At 40.4% G+C, this 26,311-nt stretch overlaps 1 protein-coding gene across 2 annotated transcripts in view; it reads right to left on the reverse strand.

The window, feature by feature from the left end:
• Positions 1–986: 986 nt before the first annotated feature.
• Positions 987–26,311, reverse strand: part of LOC8052150 (follistatin-related protein 5) — a 380,338-nt gene continuing 355,013 nt past the window's right edge. The window contains exons 6-15 of one of the 2 annotated variants that reach the window (XM_042292459.1): positions 25,070–25,273; positions 24,337–24,503; positions 20,886–21,003; positions 20,114–20,272; positions 17,625–17,756; positions 13,249–13,508; positions 11,911–12,096; positions 8,129–8,309; positions 5,979–6,185; positions 987–1,553 (exon numbers count right to left, since the gene is read on the reverse strand). In XM_042292459.1, the coding sequence (XP_042148393.1) occupies positions 1,189–1,553; positions 5,979–6,185; positions 8,129–8,309; positions 11,911–12,096; positions 13,249–13,508; positions 17,625–17,756; positions 20,114–20,272; positions 20,886–21,003; positions 24,337–24,503; positions 25,070–25,273 (1,979 nt within the window). In that variant the 3' untranslated portion in view covers positions 987–1,188. Of the gene's footprint in view, positions 1,554–5,978; positions 6,186–8,128; positions 8,310–11,910; positions 12,097–13,248; positions 13,509–17,624; positions 17,757–20,113; positions 20,273–20,885; positions 21,004–24,336; positions 24,504–25,057; positions 25,274–26,311 lie in introns of both variants that reach the window. The other variant, XM_042292458.1, reaches the window with a different exon arrangement.

The raw sequence follows: 26,311 nt of genomic DNA on the forward strand, positions 1-26,311 counted from the left end.
TGAAGAGGACACACCGCAAAAAGCAAGCAGTATGTACAACAATTTTCACAATAAGTAGAAACCTTAAAAATAAGAAGCATCTAAGGGTTTCTATTATATTCCTCTGAAGGAAAGGCTATTAATAAATCACAGTGACTTTTGAAAATTAGATTCCCATGGCAAAGATGACACTCTCGTACGTCTACAGATTTTTTTTACATTATACTTTTCTGATAAGCCAAAATCAGATAGAACTACTAATTTCGTCTACTCCTGACTCAGCTAAAAGACCATAATAGTGAAGCGAACAAAAATAAATTCCTTCTGCATGTTTTTTTTTTTATATTATGAACGAAGCTAAGCGACTGAAAGCAGGGCGCTACATTTGTGGCATGTAAGGTCCCTTCTGCCTCCACCTGATTATCTACCGGAGTCCTAAAACTGCAGCAGAACAACCCTTTAAGGAAATAGCTGCCGCAACGAGGCATCCTCTCATTAAGCCTATTAATGAGCGCCAAAAAAAAAGGGGGTAACTTTCTGCTGCAGTTTATTCGACGCAAATGGCTACGAAAACCTTAAAAGGCTTATTCACACATTTGCGACTGCTTACGATTAAGTACCTTAAACCCTCTTAGGATTCCCTTACGATGAGAAAATATACTGGCGCCCTCTATCGTGTAGCCGTGGGACGCTTGGTATTCCTGTATATTTACTATTTTCTTCGCGCATCATTCTTCTGGAGAAACCTTCGTGAGTGCTATGAATTTACATATTTTATAGATAGTGCGTACAGAGCGCGACACTGTTAGGGCGAACAAGCGATCTCCGATTTCTGCAGTTCTTCTCTTTGAAACCAAGGGATGTCATCCAAGTTATTATTTCTACGGAAAGGGCTCATTTAGTTCTATAATGTAAGCGATAACATTTCGTGCTTCCTAATACCATTTAGAAGTAAAATGCGAAAATACGCCGATGTCGTGTTCGCGCTAACAGTGTCGCGATGTGTACATTTGATCTCGCAAATGCTGCAAAACCTTCGCTCTAGTTAAATGTAGTTCCAAGGTCACCTCACAGATGGCGCCAGCGTGCCAGTGTGTTCTTTCGTCGTAAGAGATCACGAGAACTTGGTTGTAAGCGAACGGGGGTGTGTGAACGGGCCTTAAAAGCATGGCAGGACAAGAAACAGGGACGACATGGCGGCCTGCCGCGTTACGGGGAGCGAACCCAGACCATCATGCGGGGGTGGACGACATTCCCAATTTCGCAGTTGACCGTTCGCGTCTTGCCGTTGAGCACAAAGACGGCTTCGTTGGCGGTAGTGACCATGTAGGTGCCGAAGATGCCCGCACTGGTGATGGGTCGGTTGGCGTTCCCCCACTGGGCCCCCCGGGGATCGATGGCCCGACCTATGCCAGTGATCATCTCCACCTTGCCGTCCTGCAGGTTCACCAGCAAGATGTCCTCCTTGTTGGACGAGCTCGCGTACAGGTCGTAGCTGTGGCTCGTTCGGGAGGTGAAGAACGTCACGTCGCTGATCTGGAGCGTCGTCTTCACGTCGAAGAGGAACTTCAATCCTGTTTCGTTTTTTTTTTTTTTTTAGTGTGTGAGAAGGAAAGTGAGGTTTAGTAACGAATGTGCGGTATAATTACAGTGCCAGCAACGCGACTTTGGCGTCATATCCCGAACATCCACCGAAAATGGTCCCGAAGTGGCAACCAATCACGCCACAAGAGAAAAGCATTTTGCTGTCGGATGTCGCGATCCTGGCGGTTGTTGATAAACGTCCCGGCAAAACGTACGGGCGAACACGGGTGTTTCTCCCGCCGCGTACTCCCGACTATTGTTTTGTGAAGCTTCCATGGACTGTCGAGCTTAGGAGTCCTACAGCACAAAAGGTGCCTGCCATGTGACACCACCAGGACCGCGGCAAGCGAGAGCATGGCACTTTTATGACGTCGTCAGGTAGAAATTGAGGGACCACTTTCCAGGAAGCAGTAAACATATTACTCGAGATGCGTTCCAGGCACCCTAGTATAATTAACCTTTCTTATATAAAAAGACACCAAGCGACGAAAGCTCGAAGACCGATTTGTGTCCGGAAGGGGAATTGCGCTACCTTTCCTGCCTCCTCTGCGATTCATCTCAGTCGCGGAGGAGGCAGGAGGGGTAGCGCAACTCCCGTTCCGGACACGGACCGTAGTTTTTTTTTTTTTTATTATAATGCAATTAAATGCAAAGGTGCAAGCGAGCTAGACAAGAATGACGAAAATAATCCCTGGAGAAGGGGAACAAGGGGGACAAAGGACAAACATAAATCTCCAAACACAGCTAGGTGACTGGTGCGCGACCGAAAAAATCCGCCTGGTCCGGGTATTGAACCCGGGACCTCTCCATTACAAGTGGAGCGCTCTACCAACTGAGCTAACCAGGGGTTAGACGTTAGTAGAGCAAACGGGTTTTATCAGCTCCACTTGTAATGGAGAGGTCCCGGGTTCAATACCCGGACCAGGCGGATTTTTTCGGTCGCGTACCAGTCACCTAGCTGTGTTTGGAGATTTATGTTTGTCCTTTGTCCCCCTTGTTCCCCTTCTCCAGGGATTATTTTCGTCGACCGTAGTTTCGAGTATTCGTCGCTGCATAAAGAGGGCTTGTGCATGCGCAAAACTCTTGAAGAGAGTCCATAGCTGGTTTGGTGGTCATAACTGGTAGCAGGCATGTTCCTTGGTGGACACTTAAAAATATTGGAGGTCGTGGTCAATGGCGCCGTATCCAAAGTACTGTTCTCATCTTGAAAATACAAAGGTCAGAAAATTTAACGAAAGGCGGCACCGTGTATAAGATTCCGACAATATATTTTTGTCTAAGAGCAAAACGACGCCAGGATTACGGTGTTTCGATTAAAATACCAAATAATGCCTGATTCATACGATGCGCTCCGCTTGAGATTTGAAGTTGTGAGTCGAGCGCCCAGCTTCCGTTACCAGCTTTTCAAGTTTCATATGAAGAAGCGCTGTAACTAAAAATCGCGAGCAGAATCGCGCCACGTAAATCAGGCTTAAAGCACCAGCCTATGTGGGGTGCCTTCGGTGCGAACACCTCCTTTCTTGCTGTTTTCCCACCTTGCAACGTTCATAAAGAAGCGACTGTAGCGAATTCGCTTTAATATGTGTTTTACATGACTTTTTATCGTGCCTGATAACCTCTCTTAGCAGAATTTAAATGCGGAAATGTAATTCTCTGACCTCGAGAAGTATTGCTGCCCAAAATTAAAAATCACTACACTAAAATAAAAAAAAAGCCACCAAAACTTTTCCGTGGCTCATCAAGACATATTAAATAATGCAGTATAAAGATAGTTGGTAATTACTGCTCACTATATGCGGTGACAAGTTAGTAACCCAGTAGAAACTCATCTTTCAGCACGCACTCGTTGCCTTTTACCAGGTTTTGGCTACGGATGCGACAAAGTGTTATCGAAGGCAAAAGCCCGCACTCGAAGCCGAGCATCTACTGGGTTTTTAACCTTTTGCCGACATATAGTTACCATCTACTTAAGAGAATACCATCAATACATAGTGCCTCAAGATGTGTTTCAAAATGTTTATATTTCATCAGCCACATTGTAACATTAAAATTTTAAGTCTAAAGATTCCCTCTCTAAAAAGATTGAACACTCAATACCTTCAATGGCCGTTTGACAGTAGACTAGGTCAGATCGAACGATGACCGTTACTTTACGTGACACACAATATCTTGACATTACACAGAACCTCATTACGTGTATAAGCATGGAGTCGACGGTTAGAGGGGTTTGAGGGAGCGTTGAATCCAAAGCCAAACGAGTAACCGCGTTATTTGCCCTGATCGTGCTGGTGTTGAATTAATATAAAGTTCATATCATCAATCTTTCTTTTTGCTAAAAACTGACTTGATGCTTGAAATTTTAACTAGGCAGCATGACAAATGTTAATTATCCCTAGTGAAAAATGCATCATTATGTTCTGTTCTTATAGTGATGGCAATATTAAGCTCCGGGTATTTTGTAACGGACATTTGATATGGCGACCGCGGCAATACCTAAACGCTGGTTTATGCATGCAGAATTCGAGCCACGTAAAATATAGATAAATATATACATTTTGTTCAATTTTCAGGAGAACAAATTTAGTGAGCATCAACCGGCAGGAAAGAAGGTGCTGCCATCCAGTTTGTTACAAGTGAAACCTCTATGGTTCTTGTTCTTTTGCTACAATCCGTAAAATGCTTCTAACATTCTTTGATATCTTCTCAACAAAGGGCAGCGTTTGGGTTATGGCAGGTGCGGATCGTGAAACAATCAAAATCAGTGGTTTACACTTCGACACAAACTCAGTCCACCCAACTCATCTTTTATGAACATAAAAAAGTAAACGAAACAAAGGTTGTGTCATTCGGTGTGAAACCAGCACAAGAGATGGCAGGGGAATTCATTCGCGTCATAAATGATCACAGACTTCCCAGTTCCTGGGAGACCAAGCAATGCAAAATAACTCAGTTCTGGAAAAAAATAATTATCATCTGCAATTTTTTCGCTTACATTATTAAGTTTGTGTTTCTTGTAAAAAACCCAAGTATGAATAGTACCACAGCACATGCTAAGCATGTGGAGATTGTGCATCCATCAACGAAACAAAATGTTCTGTTTGTTTTAGGTGGGCATGATGTTGCACTAGGCTAGAGAGGGATTCAGGCTTTCCCAATCGCCTTTTCTCTCCATCTCTTTGTTATTTTTGGTCCTATGAGTGCCACTGGTTTCCCTGATTTAACCAGTTTCATTTCGCATGAAACCGAGACATCGTAATCGTGCTCCGTCCGCGGCGCTCTTACGGCGCCCATGTGTCAAGCTTTTCCACTCTGCACCGGCGTGCTAGGAGCAGCGGCTGACGCAGGGGCGCATCCAAGCTAGCTTGATCGGCTCGGAAATTTTGCTCACTTTTATAGACTGACATTCTGTAGTTGTGGTTATAGACAGACCGCTAATTTTATTCAAGAGCACCGAAAATCAATTGCCGATTTATATTTCAATAAATAAAGTAGTTCCCCATGAACGTCGACATGAAAAAAATTGCTGTGTAAGAGTTGGTTCCTGCCTCACCTATTGACCCCCAAAAACATTATTGAGTGCACGTTTTTTCGGATTATACATTTTTTTACCGCAGTCAGCTAAGAAACGTATCAACACATGGCTTGCACGTGACGCCACTCAAAGAGCGCTCCGATGACCACCAGAGACGAGGGGAAGAGGGAGCTCCCCTCTTATCAGGATCCTCGTTTGTGCCTCCCAGATTTGCACAGACGTCACTATTCTCCTCCCAGAAGATTATAGAAGATTAACCCGTCACTCAAAATTCTTACAAAAGCAGCTTCCCTCTCCTCCTCTTACATGGTGGTCAAAAGTATGCGATGTGATGTCAGTGCAACCCATGTATATAGAGTCCTACAGCATTCAATTTAATTATCTTTACCAAAACCAGAATAGACAATGTATGACTCATACAATGTGCTTAAACCTTTTTAAGTTAATATGCCCTTTAAGATGACATTATGCAGTGACGTCAGAATATTTTGTAACCAATAAGCTTTTGTTTAACAAATGTGTTTGAGTTGCCTTGAATTGTTTTTAAAAAATCATAATTAAATTCCTAGTATATCTCAATGCTTTTCTGAAATATTTAGCATATTTTCTTACAGTGAGATATATCATAATCGAACTTTAAATAGTTTTATTTCAAATTATACAAGTTATGTTTTCGACTAGTGTATGACAAAAGTATATATCTAATCTGACACTTTGCTAAAAATGTGCAAATCTTGCTTTCTGGTGTTTTGGTGTGCTCTCATATATATAACCTCAAGCAGTCACAGAAGTGAGCCTTCCCATAAAAAAAACGTTAGCACTCTTCTTTTTGCAACAGGTTGCAAAGCACCCCTTAAAAAAGGAATATCAATAATGCAATTACCTTCCTCTGTGACCTCTTGTGCAACAATAATAACGCTGTTATTGCTGCTTTGCAATGTGATGACATGCTTGGAGTCGGGAGAAACATGTGGCCTTCCAAACAAGTTGGTCTTGTGGGAAAGCACTGTGTCTGTCAGGTAGTCCAAGAGGATCTGACCCATGGGCCTCTGCGTGATGGGCTCCAGGCATTCCAGAATTACGAAGCCTCCTGTATTAGGACGATTCCAGAATTAATACTTTGAGGATAGTAACCGAACAATATTTAAAATAAAATTCTAGAATTCATGCTACTAGCTGTGATATTTTTGCAAAATAAAATTCATGGGATTTTTCTGACACAGGATTGGGCAGTATCGCGATACAAATGTATAGTGATAGTATTTGAGAAATTATGTTTTTGTTATATTTCTGTATAACGATACAATTCTTCAACCAGTATCTGTATTTCAGTATTGGGATAGATTTTCAGTGTACTCCTTGTATCGCGATACAATCCTGGGCCAATGTGTCTCGCAACAATATTCGAGAAATCAGTAATTCCCAAGCGAAAGCTCAGAAGTTTTTTTGTTTTTTTTTTCTTCTTTCGGGCTTTAAAGGAGTAGAGGGTACAGTGGATGGGACCTTAAGGCTTTGTTATCAAGCAGATCAAGTTTTGTTCAGAACAGTATGACCCCGACATCGGTGACTCTCGTTCCTATTTTCCAAAATATGTATGTCTTCCGGAGTGCTTCAGTTTCGCGACTATTTTTGTAGAATCAAAACGTTAAAGAACTGTGGGTACGAGCTTTGCAACTCTACAACTGCTCTCCCAGCACAATTTACTAGGGCGAACAAAACGTTTTCTCCTTCAGATCATCACATAAAAGAACATCATTTCATTCCAAGATGAGGTCTTGAAGTGACCACAAAAAGGTACCAATATGTGGCTAGACGGTGCTGACCTTTTGGGGATATTTGGTAGATATAAAACAAATTTAGAGGTTCTTGTGACATTGCTTCGAACGTGTGAAATATGTATAAACGAGAACTGCACTGCATTATAAATGGAAAGTATTTCTAATTTACTGAACTCTCGCTTAGATTCCACATCTTTATGTTAAAGGAAAATTAAATTCTATACGAAAATAAATTCGGGATCAAAACATCAAAGTTCAACTTCAACCTTTACCTCTTGGATAGTATGGGTTTTTGTTTTCACTGAAGGACTCGTTTTTTTGCCTTAGAAGTATAAACCTTGTCAACGAAGCACCTATTACCAGCTCTAATTGAGGTCCTTATATACTATAAAAACTGAAAAAACAAAATTTGCATGGTTTAAATCTTTTTCCAGTGTGAAAACGATCTTCGTTTGTTTTAACATGAGCCCTGTTAGTTGACACTTGTGTTATGCTAAATCTCGATCGCTAACATGACTCCTTTCCCGAATCAGCAGTGGCTGATCGACGAGCTAATTGAAGAGCTACTAAAGTTACTTTCTGAGGAGATAAAATATGTAGCACAAAGTCAATTCATTTTTGCTTTACAAATAGTAACTTTTTGCTGGTCATACAAAAGTTCAAATCACAAAAATGTTTTTTAGACGTATGTGAGTATTAGTGTTTCGGCAAAATGTATTCCTGTATTTGTAAATCCAAATACTTTTTAGAGTATCTCTTCTTACACACCAATAAAACATCTTCCCTTGAACACTTTTTTGCTACAAAGTAATTAAAGTTAAAAAGAAAACTTGTATATTCATGTATTGGCTCATGACAAAGTGCTGAATGAGGATGCACGAGGATGGTTATTGAAATAATATGAATTCATTCTGTTCTGTTCACGACTTAGACTTGTTTTAACTTTCGTGTTTTTTTTGTTGTCAACATTCCTTGCTGGTATGTGACTTAAGCACTTTTCAACTTCACAATTATCTTATGGCCATTACATGAGCTTATATGAAAGCTCAAGAAAAGCTAGGGTTTTGCTAGGTAGGCTCAATTAGTGCTCCTGTCTGCAGCACTAATTTTATGGATCAGTGATGTGTGGTCGATAAAGAAAAACTTATATCTTAAGATATAAAATATAATCATCTTAGACAAGAACTTCAGTATTCACAGTAAGTAGTGTATGTTGAACACATGAAGGAGAAATTGGTGTGACTGTGCTGCATACCTAGGGATGCAAAGTCTGCACTGGCTGGGGCACAATTGTAGGGAGTTAAGTCAACAGTCTTAATATATTTCATTGCTCGCAGGTCCATCTTATACATTCCTCGTTGGTTTGTGTGCACAACATAGCCATACTTCCAGGGGTATCCAAGGTCTTGAGAAGGCGGAATAAATAGGCCACTGACCTGCAAATCAAAAACAAAGATAATGAAGATTGTGCCATACAACACTGTCGTCCTGGACACAAACTTGCTGTTAATAAAGGCCTTTTCACACTACAGCAAAGCGCTAAGTCAGCGCCACGTAAGCGCTCGAAAGAGCGCTCATGTGGGGCTTCCTAGCGCGGGACTTAATTCTAATATAGCGCGCAATTAGCGCTTTTGTAGCGCTTTGATAGTGCTTTAGTAGCGCCTTGTTAGCGCTTTAGTAGTGCTTTGTTAGCGCTTCAGTAGCGCCGTATTAGCGCCTCTTGTACCGCGGCTACTGCAGCGGATTAGCGCGTGCACTGCAGTTCCTGTTCCTGGGCGTGCGTCAGCAGCACCATGGCGGAGATGTGGGACGCTGAAATAAAAACGCGACAAATGCTCTTACATACACAATTAGTGCATATGTGTGTGGACGGACCAAAAGAGCCTTCTGGGTGCGCGAAATCTTTCACCACTGAGATACCAACGGGTACCGGTCGAAACTTGTTCCCACGCTCTGGAACCGAAACCCCGAACTTTTTCGAAGTTGATTATTTTTAACTGCTTGTCTATGAAACCATGGTCATGAATGTCGAATAGAAAGCGGTGATGTCGTAACCAATCAATTGGTCGCTTAAACTCCATCACTGCAGATCGTTTGTCCGACCGTTTGCTTGGAAAGCGGCTCTTTTACTTCCTCTTCTTTCACCACCAAAGGAAAAACAACAACAACAGAATCGCCGAGCACGCGCTGTTCCGCAGCAGCAAGAAGGGCACAAGGAGCGTGAGAGCGCTTACACTGCTCTGCTGAAGCGCTAACCGAGCGCTGCTGAAGCGCTAACGGAGCGCTGCTGAAGCGCTAGCCGAGCGCTACGTCATGTGCAAGTCGGTGCTGCCACATGAGCGCTGCTTCCAGCGCTCATGAGGCCCTAACGTAGCTCTCCGCTGCATGTGTGAACCGGCCTTAAGGGAACAGGGTAGGGCAAAATTGTGAAAAAATTTGAGTTTTTGTTTTTTAGGGATTTGGATTTCCCAGTCTTTCCTGAACAATGCTGACTGTGTAATTTGAGCGTGCGCGATTTATCTACAGGAAAAATGACCTTTTCCGAAACCTAGGTGGTGACCGACCACGCCCCCTTTTACACCTATGCACGATCTGTATCTCTCCTACGTTGTAAAAAAACCGTAAAAAAAACGCAGATTTTCACTAGGTTTAGCGGAATGTTTATTGCTCGTCCAGCAACAGCAAAAAGCTGTCTAGCTTTTAATTTTTAGCCCCATAAATCCTCAGACACTGCCGGTGTCAGTCGCGACGCGCATACTTTTGCTTCTGCTTCGGCATGCTTCCACGGGCAAGGTAATTTATTGTTTACTTTAACACTAGGTTTGGAATGTTAAAAATGACGAAGACGAAGAAAATATTTTAAAAGCATCGCTTCCAGTGTAGTCGGCATAGGTCAACTTCTTATGCCGCCGAGTCCCCGCAACGCATTCTGATGCCTGACGCAGCGGTTACCACGTGTGCGTCTTCTTCGAAGCTGTCGCACTCGGCAGCACGCTTTGAAGAGCTCAAGGCAAGTGTTAGTGACTGCAACTGTGCACTGATTGGCAACGACCTTCTGTCCTGTACCGTCGCCGAAGCTGGGTGTGCAAAGTGTGTGGTGGGGACTTGCAGCTGGTTAAAAAAGCAGCTCTAAGAGCTGGCGTCGCCTGCACCTACTTTGAACTGTGAAAAGTGGTGGTGGACACACTGATTAGAGAGACGTCAAAACGGACAACTTCGAGCCTCTACTTGGCGTTTTACCAGGATGATTCATGGTGCAGTGGTTGTGGGACGTTGACCGGCGACGACTTTACTTGTCAGACAGGGCTACACAGCTCGTCACAAAAGAGGCCCAAAAAGCAAGACAGCAAACAAAGAAACTAAATATTGACTATGGAGGTGACAACCTGGCTGGTGGCTACCGAACGGATACATCAGCATGCATTTCTAGAGTGCAAGTTTATTATAAAGCGCCTTTTTTCACTTCAAAGTCGATTATCTCAAAACATCATTATTTTGCGACGTTTGACCCTTTTTCTCCGAAACCATAAAAACTAGAAGTATCATTTTTTTCCACTAACAAGACAACACAAGGGGGAGTCTACTGAACTAGAATTATGGAAATTAATCAAGGCAATTTTGTTTGACAAGCTGTTTATTGTCTATTTTGGCATTAAAATTAGAAGGGTCCATTAAAAACAAAAGCAAAAAGAACTAAAATATATATAACAATAAATCTAGTTCAGTAAAGAGAACACAGAAAGCTAAATACAATGATACCAACATGAATCCTCTAACCCTAGCAGATCCTGAGAAAAAGGGTCACATACATAGGCTGAAACACATGGGAAGAATAGGGCCTACCCTGTTCCCTTAAGGAGCTAGGCTAACACTACTTAATTCTGGAATAGTCCCATTGGAGATTGCATCAATTGTAACGAAATAGCATATTTAGTGATATTTAAGTTGACATTCAGATATATTGTACCATAAATTCTCCATAATTATCAGAAAGGAATCAAATAAGAATGTACTAGATATGTATGTCACAAGTTGCCGATTGCAAGCCACAATCCCCACACAGATTTTTATAAAAAAAGCCGCAATAGCAACTGCTCTCTTATTAAATAAAATGTGGGGTATTTTTAGTGTTTAAAATCTTTTAACAATTTAGCCAAAAGTATAATCTGCAAGAATTTATAAAAGACATACGAACAATTATTTAACTATCAGAAATTGGACGAGTTTTTCTTTATTTTAGTAATAATATGTAATGAGTTGTTTTCAAGCAATTAGAATAGTATTTAATTAGTAGTTAATTGTTGCCTATTTGTCAACTTCTTAAATTATAGCTAGTAAGGAAATATGCAGATTAAAGGGAATAGAGGTAAGGGAATAGAATAAAGAGAACAAATTAAACATGTGATTCTGAATGGACTGATAAACGTGCTAATTCAATGAACGAGGTGAACATGATTTATTTCGGTGCTCAGTTCGGATCAACATATAAAAATGGTGTCTAAATAAAAACCACCCCAGTAAAGAGATTGGTAGTTTCGATAATTGCTAAACATTGATTATGACCTGTACGTTACATGTTGTCACTTGCAATTTGCAATGCAGGTGAAAAGCAATGAAGATATCAGGTTTACAATGCTCCTGTTATATTTAGGTCTGATAGCTTTTACTAACAATCCTACACCTCTGCCGACACGTCTAACAATAGGTGCTTGAGGGACAATGGGACAGTAGAGAAAACAGTGAATATTTTGGCTGACCCTTTATGACCAGTCATTCCGTCTGGGTGTCATGCAAGTATATAGTGTCATGCAAGTAAAATAGTATGATGATAGAATTATGAGCATTCTTTTTTGACCACTTATTGTGATTATTCCGCAGGAATAGAAGAACCAAGCTCAATTGAACTTTTGTCAAGCTAAGAGCGTGTACGACGTATACTATAACAAAACATTTTTGTTCAATATGTTGTGCTACAGTTGTAAGTCTGGCGCTCAAAGATACGCAACAAAGATGCAAAGATATGTAACAAATCCAAACCAGGTCAAAGTGGCCGTCAACGGGCTCAGGGTGCACAGTGTGGTGCTTCTTCTTCTGGCTGGCATCTCGTATGATCTGGATGGTTTTGGTGCCCCTGTCCACTGGCCCCCTCCAGCAGAGGACCCACACTTGGTCAAGATGGGGAACATAGTGCAGGTCAACTGGAAACTTGTCTGTGACCACAACCTGCAGAGCAATGTTGCAAGCTCAGCAAAGGCACAGTTCTGAGTTGTGACAAGCAGTACGAAAATAATTTAGGATGTGTCCTGTTTGAGCTTTATTTATAGGTTTTTTTTATGTGCCTGTTTTCACAGCTCATGCGAGACATATTTTCTTCTAAATGAATCAGGAAAAAACGGACTTCATGTAATCTGGTCCCCGCATGCTGCACTGTTTTCCCGCAAGTGCTGTCGGCAGTTGTGCTTTGTTTTTCTATGTGCGTGTCTGTGTGAATGTGGTTTGCATTTTCGCAATCACCAACCGGTGTTGCCTCTTTTTGTTGTTGAGGGTACTGCGCAGAAGTCGAAGATGACGACGGGGCATTAGTGCGCACGACTATGTCGCGCGCTAGGCCCCACCTGCTGCCCCAGCCTCTATAAATTAATCGTGTGTTCTATCGTCTTGTATTGTCTTATTCATTCTGCTGCTGACCGGATCATCCTAACAATATTGAGTATACTGAACTATAAAGAACTTAGACTTCCTTCCAACAAGCCGCTGAATGTATGACAGATAACAATAATTATTGGCAACTTCAGCTAAATCTCTTACAATTTACATTCACGGCTATATTCTCAGGCTTCAAAGCAGTCAACGCAGTCTAAATCTCTTTTAAACTCCTTTAGTCATTTAATGGTGTAGTAATTACGGGCTCAAGATCAAAACTAAGAGAGCGGATATTACTGTCTATTCATGGCCATGTCAAAAGTTTACAGGTTCCGATGACTAAAGCATAAAGCTGTGAAAGTAGGTCAGTAAACCCTTCGATTGGAGTCGGCAGTATTCTTGTTTAAATTCACATTTGGCTCTTTTTGTCCAATGTCCTTCAATTAACACTGTAAAAAATATTTTACACTTACAACAATATTTATAATGAGATGATGCCTCGATATGTGTTTTGCTATTAGCAATCTTTGTGAAACAAAACTGACGAATGTTTCAATTGACCTGAAAGATCATGATAGAAAAAATAGTTCTGAACAGATATTTCTTTTTCACTACATCTCTCGAATCGTTTCTCCACAATCAACAAGTTAAAATTCATGTAAAGGATATCACTAGCCATGTGACATTTTAGCTAGAAAACGTAACTAACAATGACAAGGTCACTGTACGTACATCAACAACAACCATCTGTATCCTGGAGATGATGAGCACGCGACCCTTGGTTGGCTGGGAAACGTAGACGTATCGGTCGGCCACATTGATGGCGCGACCCCAGGAGCAGTTGGTGCCCCTGTCGCCGCAGACATACTCCTGGGTGCCAGGAATGATGTCCACACTCTGGATCTGATGGTAGAGGCGGCAGTTGTCTGGATCGTACACCGCAACGCCCCAATCGTGGAATGCAAAGAAGCGACGCTCCTCCGATGGGGCGGCTGGAAGAATGAAGCCTTTTAGCTTTATGTATCACACAAAGATTCTTAACAGTGTATAGCTTTCAAGATACCTTTCTGCGTAAAGTTGGCACCTAGTGGCAGACATACAAGCCTATTTTGTAGGAAATGGGATCAAGTTCATTTAACTAATTGCCATTTGAGTTGGGGTACCACATCTAAAACTAATATAAACAAACTAATTATTCAAAAAAGAACTGCGTTTCATTATTTTTTAAGCACAAAATCATGAGAGTTGACTGTGTCTATGACTATCGTTTATTATCTTTGTATTTCGTTTCAAGTAGCGTGTAGGGCGGTTTGTCTCATCTTTTTAGTTTGACTAAACGGGAATCTATCATAAGTATTCGACACAAGGAATTATGGATCGTTCCCTATTTCTGTAATTATGCACTCCAATCTCTTGTTCAAAACCGACCCACTTTGCTTTAGAACTTTGTCCTCGACCACATTGATATTCGTTGCTGAACTAAAAAAACTGGTTGCCCTCATTTTGTTTAGGCGAATAGTGTTGTTTTATTTTATTATAGAATACTGTTTTGTGCTGTAGGGACACCGGACCTAGCCAAACTTTTTATTTGAAGCTTTTAATCCGGTGTTCTTGCTGAAAATTTGATGTAATGAAGGTCAAGTTCAAGTGAAATGCATAGCGCAGTGGGCGTTCTGTAGCATAGACGAAAGTGGATCACTCAAAACGCATGCATGCTAGACATATGTCCAAGTCAAATAATAACAAAAATAGCTTAGCTGTAGCTACTTTGCCTGATCCTGCTCTCTCCAAAGCGCATATAAGCTGCCGCTACTAGGTGGTAGCAAAGCTCATGTATCAGCTGGACGCTTTTCATGAAAGATTAATTTCAGAATGTAGAGCAGAAGAACAACAGTGCAAAATAAAGCTTCTAGCTAGTTTACAATGTGTGATTAATCTTCAACAATAGTATAGATTCAGGATTATGGGAATCAGAAACAAATATTTGATTATATATTTGGGTATGAACTTATAAAAAATGTATCATGAATAAAGACATCCTGAGTATAAAATTACACTACAATGCATAACAACAGTAATTTTCAGTTGTAAGCGCCAAACCTGTATTCAATGATCGTTTAAACAGGATTCTCATTTTCATTGATTCTCTGAGGCAATAATACGAGCTGTGGATAATTCTCACAAAAGATAGAGGACATGATGCTCAGATTGTAATATACTGAATGATTTTCTTTTGAAAACAACTACGATAACTACAGAAAGAGTAAATATACCAGAGACAACTGAAATAAATATAGTAAAAGACAAAGTAGGGAATAAACACATGCAAGATCATAACTGACCAAGCCTGAGAGCAGCAATACCTTAACAGCATGAGCACATTGTCCGTGCAGGCGTTGCGCAGTTGTGGATGACTATGGTGGTGAACTTGCGCCGTTACAATATAAAAATGTAACGATGCAGAACAGAACGAACCTATCATAAACTGTGTCCTGATCACATTTCACACTTATTTGTTGCTTTCACTGCCATCATTGTGTAATTGAACTATGCCATTCAGCCTTCATTTTTCAAATATCCTAAGACCGGTTGCTATATTTATATTCAGCAATTAATGAGAGAAACATGGACAGTGTTTTCATTTAATGTATGTACCAGTTGCTATATTTATCACCAGTGAGATGAGGGGCACCAGGGGTAAAATCTAGCATTCGACGAATGTGGTATACCAACCATGTTTTGTCTCAGTCTTCACACGAATAAAGTATGTTGTAGTTCAGGCAAAATAAATTGAATAAGGCATATAATTAAAAGAGGCAATCAAGAAATTACTTTAGAAGAAAATGAAAAAAATAATTTGGTACAATTTTTTTTTAAATATTTATGTTTGCAGAACAGTGGTAACATTTATGCTTAATCTAATTTTTATGAGTTAGGTGCAGATGCAGATGTTTTCTGGTAATCTATTAAAGAATTAAATACTACTGTAGTTTTTTAACCTCTTGTTTTCGAAGTGTGCATATCTGCATTTCTGCCGAGAACCTATATTATAGCCAAACATTGTGACATATGATATAAGCTCACCAAATTAGGAGGCAAAGTTAGGATAGATAATAAATTCTGTATTTGAAAAAAAAAAAGAAACACCTGTTGTCCCAGTCTTTCTCCTAACAATCTCGAGCAGGAATAATGTGTGCTGCAATAGTGATCATGAAACCACATAAGCATCATGGTATCAATACAGAAAAAAAAAATTAATTCTTGGTAACAAACACTTTCTGTGTCTTGTCATTCCCTAGGCTCCCTTCCTAAATTGTAATGACTGCATGCTGTATAGATTTTCTTACGGAAAGTATATAAAACATCATGTACACTGTCACCAGATACGGATTGTGACATTGTTTTTTAAGGCATGTGTCCTACAAACACTGTGCCGCTTCTAGGTCAGCACACGGTTATCTCCACAGCCTCTGGCAGAGGACACTGATCTCTCTTCGGAGTAGGACTTACTCTGTTGTTTTCGTCTTACTTCAAGCAGGGCCCTCAGAGGTACACTTTACCACTGTATGGCATAAGGCACTTTAAACGTTTATTTTAGTTTGTATATTTAATCAGAAATTTGTAGCTCGTCATCAAACAAAGCCGTTGTTGCTATTAGCCTTTAAAGAACTTCTGGTTTATAATATGGGCAATTTAGAAGCTTTCGAATTTTCTAATTTTCCTCTATTAGAAGATTTCAAAGCATGTAAGATTCCGAAATTCTAAATTCACCATATTAGACGATTTCGATTTCTGAGAGCACTGGCAGAGTGTGTTAGCACGCCGAGCTGAAAGCTTACTGAGTGAAAGGTTGTGCTGCACATCTCAAGGATCCTGGGTTCGATCCCCACCCCAGCCGCTTCAATTTGAATGAACATGGTACTATCGTGCCATCCGGTTTCACTACTATGTTTTGTACATTAAGAATCCCAGGTCAGCGCTCATTTAGCACTGGATATATTTCCCTTACAATATATACAGCATAAAAGACCAACACGTTACAAGAGTAAACTACTAATGGCTAATTTGCTCCAGACCAGAACTACCTTGATGGTTATGTATTTTAGATTCGGCATGTTAATTCCTCGATAGCTTAAATTCACCCCTGACTATAGCATCAAGTAGAATTTTGCTTTCCGTAATGAAAATCACATTAAAATAAAAATGTTGGAACACTCAAGTAGTTAATTAAAGCTTTACTTAAATACATCATCCTGTAAGTAGATGGTATGTGATACTTTCATTGTTAGTGGACCTTATCATCAACTGAAATCGTCTCACAAAAGCAGCACTGGCATTTTTTATTTAGGCAGAAAAATCTTTTTTTCTTTTTTTGTGAATTTCCAATGACCCATTGCACGCCTTACAAGATGCAATGCACCCCTTTCAATGCGCCTTTTCTACAGCACGTGGAGCGAAACCTTTCAACGAACTCTTCGCAATGCTTTCCTCTGGAGCACGTGGAGCAAAAGCTAACGCTGCAGAACTCGGAAATCCTGAAGTCAATCCCTACCCCTGCCCGTTTCGATCTGGATGAGCATCCTACTGGTGTGCGGTGGTGTATCACTACTACGTGATGCAAGTTAAAGACCCCAAGTTGGCAGTCGTACTGCATTGAATAAATTGACCATTCGCAGCATAAACCAGTGTCGCCTTACACTAAAGCAGACCGATCTTACGCTTTCTAAACACAAACGTAACATCGATTTTTTTTTTTGCAGGCCAGCATGCACACTTGACTTATATTATGAGTATTACAGTTCTCGACAACATCTATACATTCGTATGTGAAGACAAAGACCAAGGATCTGCTCACTATAATATCTCAGTCGTTCAAGCTAACGCGCAGAGTAAGGAAAAAGAGAAAATTGCTGCTTTGCCTATGCTCTCGCAAGTTCCCCTATTTATAGGTGTCACTTCTAGATTAAGTGAATAATATGTAAATTTTTTGGCAATAGTAAGCTTGCATTGACGTACCCTGAAGATAATGATTCTGATACCTGATTAGATATAACATCATGCATATCAATAATATCGTTCTGTAGATGCTGCATTTTATTCAGACTTACTTGGTGTGGGCTGATCTTGTACTACAAGTGAGCTGATGTCCCTTGTTGAGCCCGCTGGATTAGATGCAACGCACATGTAAGCTCCTGTGTCACTGTAGGTTATCTTGCCAACCATCAGTGCAGTTCCGTTGCCTGGAATACGCATTTTTACAAATATAACATAACTTGCCAGGTTTATAACAGTTTTATATCGTCACAAATACACCTTTTTATGTTTAATATGTATTCCAGTAGTGCTAGTTCCCTCTTAAATCATTTTGAACTCTTCACTGACATATAGAATCACTTTCACAGAATATGGCAGTGATTCTCAGATACCTTAATCAATACCAGGCTGTAGTTGAATGCAATTTTCTGCGTTACAATTTTGTATAGCAGAGAAGTATGATTATGTGATGCAAAACCAAGAACGCAATCGTGGTTTTGACAGTGGCCAGTTGTCATCTCTATCAATATGGGCATTTCCCAGACATTACAGACACGTATAATCGCAACTCTGTAATGCCTGTAAAAAGAACCAGGTCGGCAATTATACTGCCATGATTAAATTGTTTCAGCACAATGTACAATGCAGACTCCAGATGCTACAAGACAGACTATCATCCATGTATCTTAGCCACAAACAACACTTTTTTGTAATGTAGCTAAATCGAAAACCACAAACCACTCACTAGAGTAAAAGATACAGAAACTTTAGGGGTTTTCCAAAAAATTATAACAACTATTATTGCTACACCTTGTTGGTGCCTACAAGGATTGTAAAGGTTACTTCAAAAATGTACCTAAGATACAGTTACAGCTACTAGTACGGAAAGGTACCTAGGTATGTACCTATGTACTCGCATAAAAATGTATTTAGATACAGGTACAGTTACTTAAAAAATAATTTCCTTATTTATTTTCCCCGTATCAGTCACAATATGTTGGAAGTAAAGCTTTTTTATAATAAGAATACGCACAAACACGAGTTCGATAAATGTGCTTTATTGCTGTCAATGCGAGAAATAAGGAAAACCTCATTCACATGAGAATTCCAGGACACGTTATCTTTTTCACTTAAGTGCTCTATTGGACTTTAGAATCAAGACCTCCTCAAAGTGTTATTTGACATCTTCGATCGCAGTGTAGGAGGAGGGAAGAGAATGCCCCACTTTTCCCAGATACAGGGGTTTTAACAGAAACTGCGCACATCTTTCAAGTTATCTCCTCCCTTGTATAGCTGTCAGAGGAGCTTCAAACATGCAATGAAGTCGATTCCGGTTTGAGATGAAGGAAGCAGGTCGCTATTTTCCCTAAACAGAGTTCCGAAGCAATTCGATAAATTGGTGTCGCTGGAACGGCATTGCTAATCCATCGTTCAATGCAAGGAACACCGCCATTCGCTGAAGTGTCGTTCTATGAAACATTATGGGCGGGGCTTTGTTCCCTAAAAGTCAATCGATCAAGTCAGTGCCTCACAGGTCGTACCCAACTCAAAGTTAATCATGGCACGTAGTAGTGTGTTAACACTTTAAGATTTATAGTTCCTACCATTTTGACGATGTGAATAAAAATTATATGTAAAAAGTAACTTCACTTAGTTACAAGTTACTGGAAAATGTACCTAAGATACAGATACAGATACCAAGAAATGAAAGTACCTAGGTTTGAACCTCAGGTACAACAAAACTATCTAGATACCTTTTTCCAGTTACTTATACCTAGGTATATCACAAACCTGGTGGCTACACTAACATTCATTCACATAAATATTAATGCTTGAATGTTCAAATTGCAGCATTTTGCCACTGTACCTGCGTATATTTATATAGAGTTGTTGTCAGTGTCAGAAATAGATAGAATATTTTATCCTATTAAAGACATTTACCTCATTTTGCAAGATAAAACTGCACACAACAGGAAAACACCATATTATATTGTGAGCAGGTAATAATTGCCTCCATTTATCACTTCTTGATACATTCTCTTATGCAACACAGGAAAGTTTTAACTAAACCAAAGCTTTACTGCGGATACACACCTATTCGTTTGAAGCTTAGTTTCCTCAAATTAAATAAGAGGTCATATTTTTTTCCAAACCGCTATGTAATGTTCACATGTAAGAAAACTTTTGCTGTACCTGGGAATCAAAATATTTAACATAGCGGCCCATTGTACATTCTGAAGCTACCGTTGTAAACAACATTAGGCTCAGGAGTATAAGGTTAAAGATATTTCGAGTTTGTTGTGCCATCTACCCTTTATGAAGTTAATGTATACTACAGGCATTGGTTTTAAGGCATTGCAGTGGATTATAGAGGCGAGGTTGCCATTTAACATTATAAAAGTATGAGTTTAAGAACGACCATGCAAACAGTCATTAACAGCTTTGATGTATCAGGACAGTTCTGCTTCTTAGGAGCACAGTCACTGACATATACTTCTTGATGTGCCTACAAAACTGCACCCATTTGAATGCATTTTGGTGTGTGCATATATTTGGTACTTACCCACAATAGTGTACTTGTCAGTTGCAATTTTTAAGCCTTCATCATTCTTGAGCCAGGTAACTCTCGGAGTAGGAACACCAGTCACATGGCATTCCATTTCCGCCAGTTCACCAGGGGCACGAGACTGCAGCTTAGGAATGACACGCACCTCGGGCATCGCTAGGATGAAAAAGAGGGTGATACAGTATCTGATACCTCGTAACAAGTGATACATGCAAGACTGAAATCGTTCATCATTGCATGATGAACGATTCTGATTTCTTATCGGAGCGCAACACCGCGCCCGCGGTCCTGCTCCCCAGTGGCTGAGGCGCGCAACACACGTGCGCCCTAATTCGCTCCACTCTACAAGGGAGGCGAGGGGGTGGCTTCGCGTCGCGACCACCGGGGAGCAGGACCGCGGGTGCAAAGATGCGCTCTGATAAGAAACCAAAATCTAGAAACGCGTCCAAATGAAGCGTTTTTACAGAACGCCGTAAAATGCTGCCCCGGCGTTATATAAATCTAAAAATAGTTGATTTAGTGGTTTTCAATGATACTCAGCAAGTTTCTATTTGGAACCATATGGCTATGTTCAGTAATTAAAAAGTTAATTAACAAACTTCAATTAATTAGCCGAGTTATCGCAAAGATTAGCCACCCACATAATGTCCGCTGGCCGTATAACTCACCTGCACAACCCGCATTAGTGTAGCTTCCACGGTTTTCTTTTTAAACAAATGTGTAAGAATAAAAAAATCCATATATATATACGATAAAAAGATCAACTTACTTTGAACATGCAAAATGTGGGTTTGAATGACATCATGATTCCTCTGTGCATGGCATGTGTAGTTTCCGGAGTGAACCAGCTGTACATTTGTGAGGTAAAGAGATCCATCAACAAAGACCTGAAACACAGAGACAGGTGATCCTTCTTAGCAAGTTTAGAACATCGTTTGAACCAGTCAATGGCCAATTATAGAGCAGCTAAATGAACGTTTGCAGCAAAATTTAGGTTTCATTTTTATTTTCCTTTGTTCCAGTATGTTAAGATTCATATGTCGGCCTTTTCAACTAAACATTTTTGGAAAATTTCTAGGCAGTTATCTGGCATACGTGAAACGTTCTAGCATCGCAAATATTTAGCCGTACTCTGAGTTTCCAACCGCCAGATGCTTGCGTTCACGGCACTCTTCATCAGATGTTTCTTATAGTGCACCATGTGTACATTTGATAGTTATTCCGAGAACGAAATGATGTTACCGCTAATCGGGCTGATAAACATGCCATCTTCCAGAGCCTCCTACACTCTCAAGCTCCTCTCCCTCAGTGCGCGCCGGTGCTAGAGCTCCTTCTCGCCTACCTCACTCCTCCTCGCTTGCCCCTCAGGTCACATGACCACCCTGTTGATCAATCAGCGTGCGGACCCAACCAATTATTGTCGAGCCTCGCGGCACCGCTTTTATCGAGGCTTCACGAAATGCCAAACAACTAGCCAAAGAAAGTTCCACCGTTAAAAGGCAGTATTCTCTCTACTTTTCTACTCTTGTGGAAAAGTAAAAAAAAAAAATAAGTGCGTTTAGTTTGCCACGAGAGAGGAATGTAAGGAAGGTAAAGTCGGACCAGTTTGTCACACTGCTCCGCTTTCGGGGGCTGCGTACTTTGGGCGCTCTGCACTTTTTTCCGTCTTAGTTTCGCTTTCGTGCTGCCGCAGCCACCAACATTCTCCACATGATAACTCGAAGAAATTTTTTCTTATAATATTTAACAACCTACTTGGCTTATGTAAATGACGGTTGCAAATCTTCAGTTGAAATATGCAGCTAGAAGTAAGTCACAAAATTATAGTTAATTAAGAAACTAATTGTTTCTTTATGCTTGTGCTATAGTCAATAACATAATTTTGAAGTAATTATGTCTTTATTACCAATGTTATTTTCGTTTTGAACATTTTTTCGTCATAGGAAAGACATCCTATATATATATATATATAAATATATATATATATATATATATATATATATATATATATATATATATATAGAGAGAGAGAGAGAGAGAGAGAGAGAGAGAGAGAGAGATACTAAATGCAGCTCTAGTATTGAAAACAATTTTCAAGGTAGACTCCTCATATCAGCATTCGCCAATTTCAACCATTTTTTCCTCAAATACCTGAGGCATATATATGCGTGCAACATCCCTCTTCTGGAGGAGTAACTTTCCCCTGAGCACGCGGCTGTACTGCGGCAAAGTGAGATACGCAAAATGGCCACTCCGCGGGTCTAACTTCTCTGCAGCGCACTTGTGCACGTTGAGAAGTGCGCTCAACGAGGCAATGTTACGCGAATAAATCATAAATAAGAAAAATGGTGAAACTTCCCCGTACTGTCAGTGTACATTATGAAGTCCCATTATAATTGTGTGTTACTTGACAGGAAAATCGGAACTTTTAAATTTCACATAAACCTTCAGTACTGTCTTTTGGTGTAGCGGTACTAAAACCTTTTGATTTTAGTATTGATAAATTGAAAGTCACTTTTGCTGCAATATTGATGCAAATTTCTCTCATTTTAGTGAAATGTAGCATGATCTTGTAGGGCAAGTACTTTGGCATATTTTAGCGCAAATGGCGCAGCCATCTCATCACAGTGAGTCTTCTTAATAGATTTTTAAGAACTAGAGGTGACTTTTCAGTGTATTAATGATGTAACACCATTTGCGACAAATAAAATATGTCTAATTAAGGTATTTTTATTATAAATATCATCGTGCGACTGAAAATTCAATGTGATGATGACATTACTGAAATGGTCCTCTATTTTAAACTAAGATCAAACTAGTATTGTTCATTTCAATCTCGACTACACTTCAAGTTTTGTGTATAACATTATTTTACTTTCTAGTATACTTATGTCATTCCAATTAGTGTTATTTGGTAAACACAAACTTAAAAAGCGTCATTAAGAAAAATATATATATCTATATGGTGTCCCAGATAACTTGCACCAAACCTCACAAATAAACGGAAGGCTCTGCAACAGTGAAACCAACTGCAAGTTGTTAGGAAGCGTTTTGGGAAAGTGCAGAATTTATTTTCAGTGCGCCTAGTTAATGAGTTAATTAGGACTAATTAGGTAATTGTTTTAAATTATTTGTTTAAGAGCGGAGGTGTGAATTTGAAAGTTGTAGAGCGCATTGAGAAACGAGACAGGGCACTGCAGCCGCAGGTGCTCGCGCTTATCTGCGGGGACTACTCTAACACGAAACCTGTCTCAGACAGCGTGCTGTGATAAGGTAGACTTCCTTCCTTCTGAGCACATCTGAGAGCGCTACAAGCGCGACGCACGGGCGCGTGGTCGCGTGATCTTACTTATATTTCTTGGGCTTTGTTTTCAGGCTAATAAAAAGAAGCGTGCAAAGCGTATTATGTAGGAAACACTTTAATTGGGCGTTTCTCAATGCGCTCTACGACTTTCCAGTTCATACATACATCGGTTCTTAAACGAATAATTAAACATAGCTAGTTAGTAAATCTTCAACTTAGAACAACTAATTAACTAAGCACACTAAGCAAATGTGCACTTTCGCTAGACGTTTTGTAATAACATACAGTTGGTTTCACACTCGCAGAGCGCTCAGCTTTTTGTAAAGTTTGGTGCAAGTTATGTGGGACAGCCTGTGATAGATGAATGATACGTTATATGCATTATAAAAAATATGGTAAAAAGGCTCATTTGAAAAGTGTTTAGCTTTTGTGCAAAATAGAAATATGAGCCCCTGTGTAACCAAAACACCTACCAGTGACCTTTGCAGACAAAATGAGCAAAACCTGAGCAAGACAGCTGTCAGCTTGTAGTAAAAAGTTATGACAGTCCTAACCACGAACTGATGACTAAAGCACACAATGGTTTGTTGTGTTAATTCCAGATTTTTATGTAATCTAAAACAATCCCTGGCAATTGGCTGATAAGCAGGGAATGCTAGCTACTGTTGGTGTGTGGTTTCCAATTTAGCAGCTTGTATTGTAAGCTTTCTACACAAAATATATGGCTAATAATTATGAATATAGATACATACCAATTCAGATTCATTGATTAATGACTTGCAAGCTTCATAAATGAGCTAAACGCTTTTTCAATTTTTTTTAGAACATCTGACTTCATGCTTTTGCAATGCGCCGGACTTCATTTTCTTTTATTTTCCTACTGAACCAATTCAATGGACTCAAATTTCGTAAATACCTTGATTTCGTCTTCACTAAGGGATGACAAGTCCATGTTGTTTCGTCGCCAAACAATAGGAGGAGGAGGAGTTCCCGTAACATCACACTTGATTTCCACATTGTCACCCACACGAGCCGTCACATGATTGACTTCTAGTGACTTATCCAGTGACACAACTGAGACACCTATAAATGAGACAGACAAAAAAATGTATTTTACATCAGGCCATGTCTGTGCGAGCATTCTATGTATTGCCAACGGGAATCTCAAGGTTAAAACAGAACCATGCGGACTGCGTGATGATTAATTTCTAATGTGCTCTTCAGGTTGCCGAACAAAAGAATCATCTTGTATTCAGGAAGTTCCTGAAATTCGCCAATATGTTTGAATTATTTTGTTTCATACCCAGCCAAAGCGTAGAACCCTAACCACAATGGTAGCGTCCCAATTCGCTCGGATACAATAACTAGTTTTCCATGCGCATCGTCCAAAATGTATAAAGATTAGTATCGCCGATAACGGTGTACTACCTCATTAAAAATTCTGATGCAGTGACATCACCATATGATGATTTGAAGACAAACTAAAACAAAAATCTAAAAAAAACCTTTACATTCCGATATGTGCATGTCTCTCTTTTCAGTTTCACAAAGCTGTTGACAGTGCAAAACGTTTCAGAGAAGTTTCTAAGGGCAAACGAATGAGGTGGAAAAGAGGAAACCCAGTTGCACACACTTACTGTATAACTTACTAAAGGCAAGATAGAACTCGTTGATGTTAAGACGGCCGTCGTGGTTGGTGTCGTCAAAGAGCAGCATGTCGGCCAGGATGCAGACGGTAGAGAGCTGACCCAGCCGGTCTTCTTCACCAGCTTTCCACAGCTCTTCAGCCTCCAGCAGTCCATTGTGGTTGTGATCATAGTGTGAAAACATGATGCTCACGAGGTATTCATTACCTGGAATCAATTTTAGAGAAGCAATTAGGAGACATTTTAGAAAGAAAAAAATAGCGTTTTATTTGTAACTTTATATACGAATTTTTTTTAGTCTGACGAGGGTGAAGTGTTAGCCAAGTTGGTGATTTATAGTGTTTAAAAAGCGCAACAGGACAACAGACAGGAAGGAGGACGCAAACACAGCGCTGTGTCTTCCTTTGTGTCCGTTGTCCATTTGCACTTTTTAACCATTTGTGAGTCATTGACCAACAAATTTAGAATTGCTGGAAACTCCTCCATGAAGCTCTTGCCTTAGCGGTAATTCACAGTCCTGTTTGTTTCTTTAACAATGCATGAACGTTAACAGGAAAAGAGCACACTAATCACATAAGGTATCCAACATATTTGCTCAGTGGCCATAGTATTTCATTGGTTTTTGAAAGAAATATGTTACTTGCGCAGAGGCACGAATTTACTAGTTTTAAAAACATCTCCACCCGTTTCTGACAAAAGAACCGCTTAAAACGCAGCAAAGTGTATTGTGAATGGGCTACTGCAAGAATGTATTGTATGTACTGTATTGTGAATGGGCTACTGCAAGCTACTCCATGCAGTAAAACTGCGGAAAGTTATTATACCACCGTCGACACCACGTAACTAGCAATGCCTATGCACTAAACATTCCCCGTCTTCTATTTTGATGAAATGCGAAGCACAGCTTTGACATCAGTCGGGCACGTAGCCAGGATTTTGTTTCGGGGGGTGGGGGGGGGGGGGGGGCGCCCATGACAGAATGCTGTATGAGGGGGAGGGGGGAAAGGAGGTCCCAGCAAAAGGGGAGATTTCAGGGGGGGGGGGAGAGGCGGGCCCCGTGCCCCCCCCCCCCCCCCCCCCCCCCCCTCTGGCTACGTGCCTGACATCAGTGCTGAGTCCGTGTTTGGCTGAGACAGAGTCAGTGTGCCGACAGGACACGTGTTCCACCTGAACGTTGAACACCTGTCCCAGCCGAACGACGACGCAGTACTTGTGTCCAAACAGTGTCTCGGGTTTTATTGAGAC

Source organism: Ixodes scapularis, unplaced genomic scaffold, assembly GCF_016920785.2.
Source record: "Ixodes scapularis isolate PalLabHiFi unplaced genomic scaffold, ASM1692078v2 PGA_scaffold3__209_contigs__length_174095766, whole genome shotgun sequence".
In the NCBI taxonomy this organism is placed as follows: domain Eukaryota; kingdom Metazoa; phylum Arthropoda; class Arachnida; order Ixodida; family Ixodidae; genus Ixodes; species Ixodes scapularis.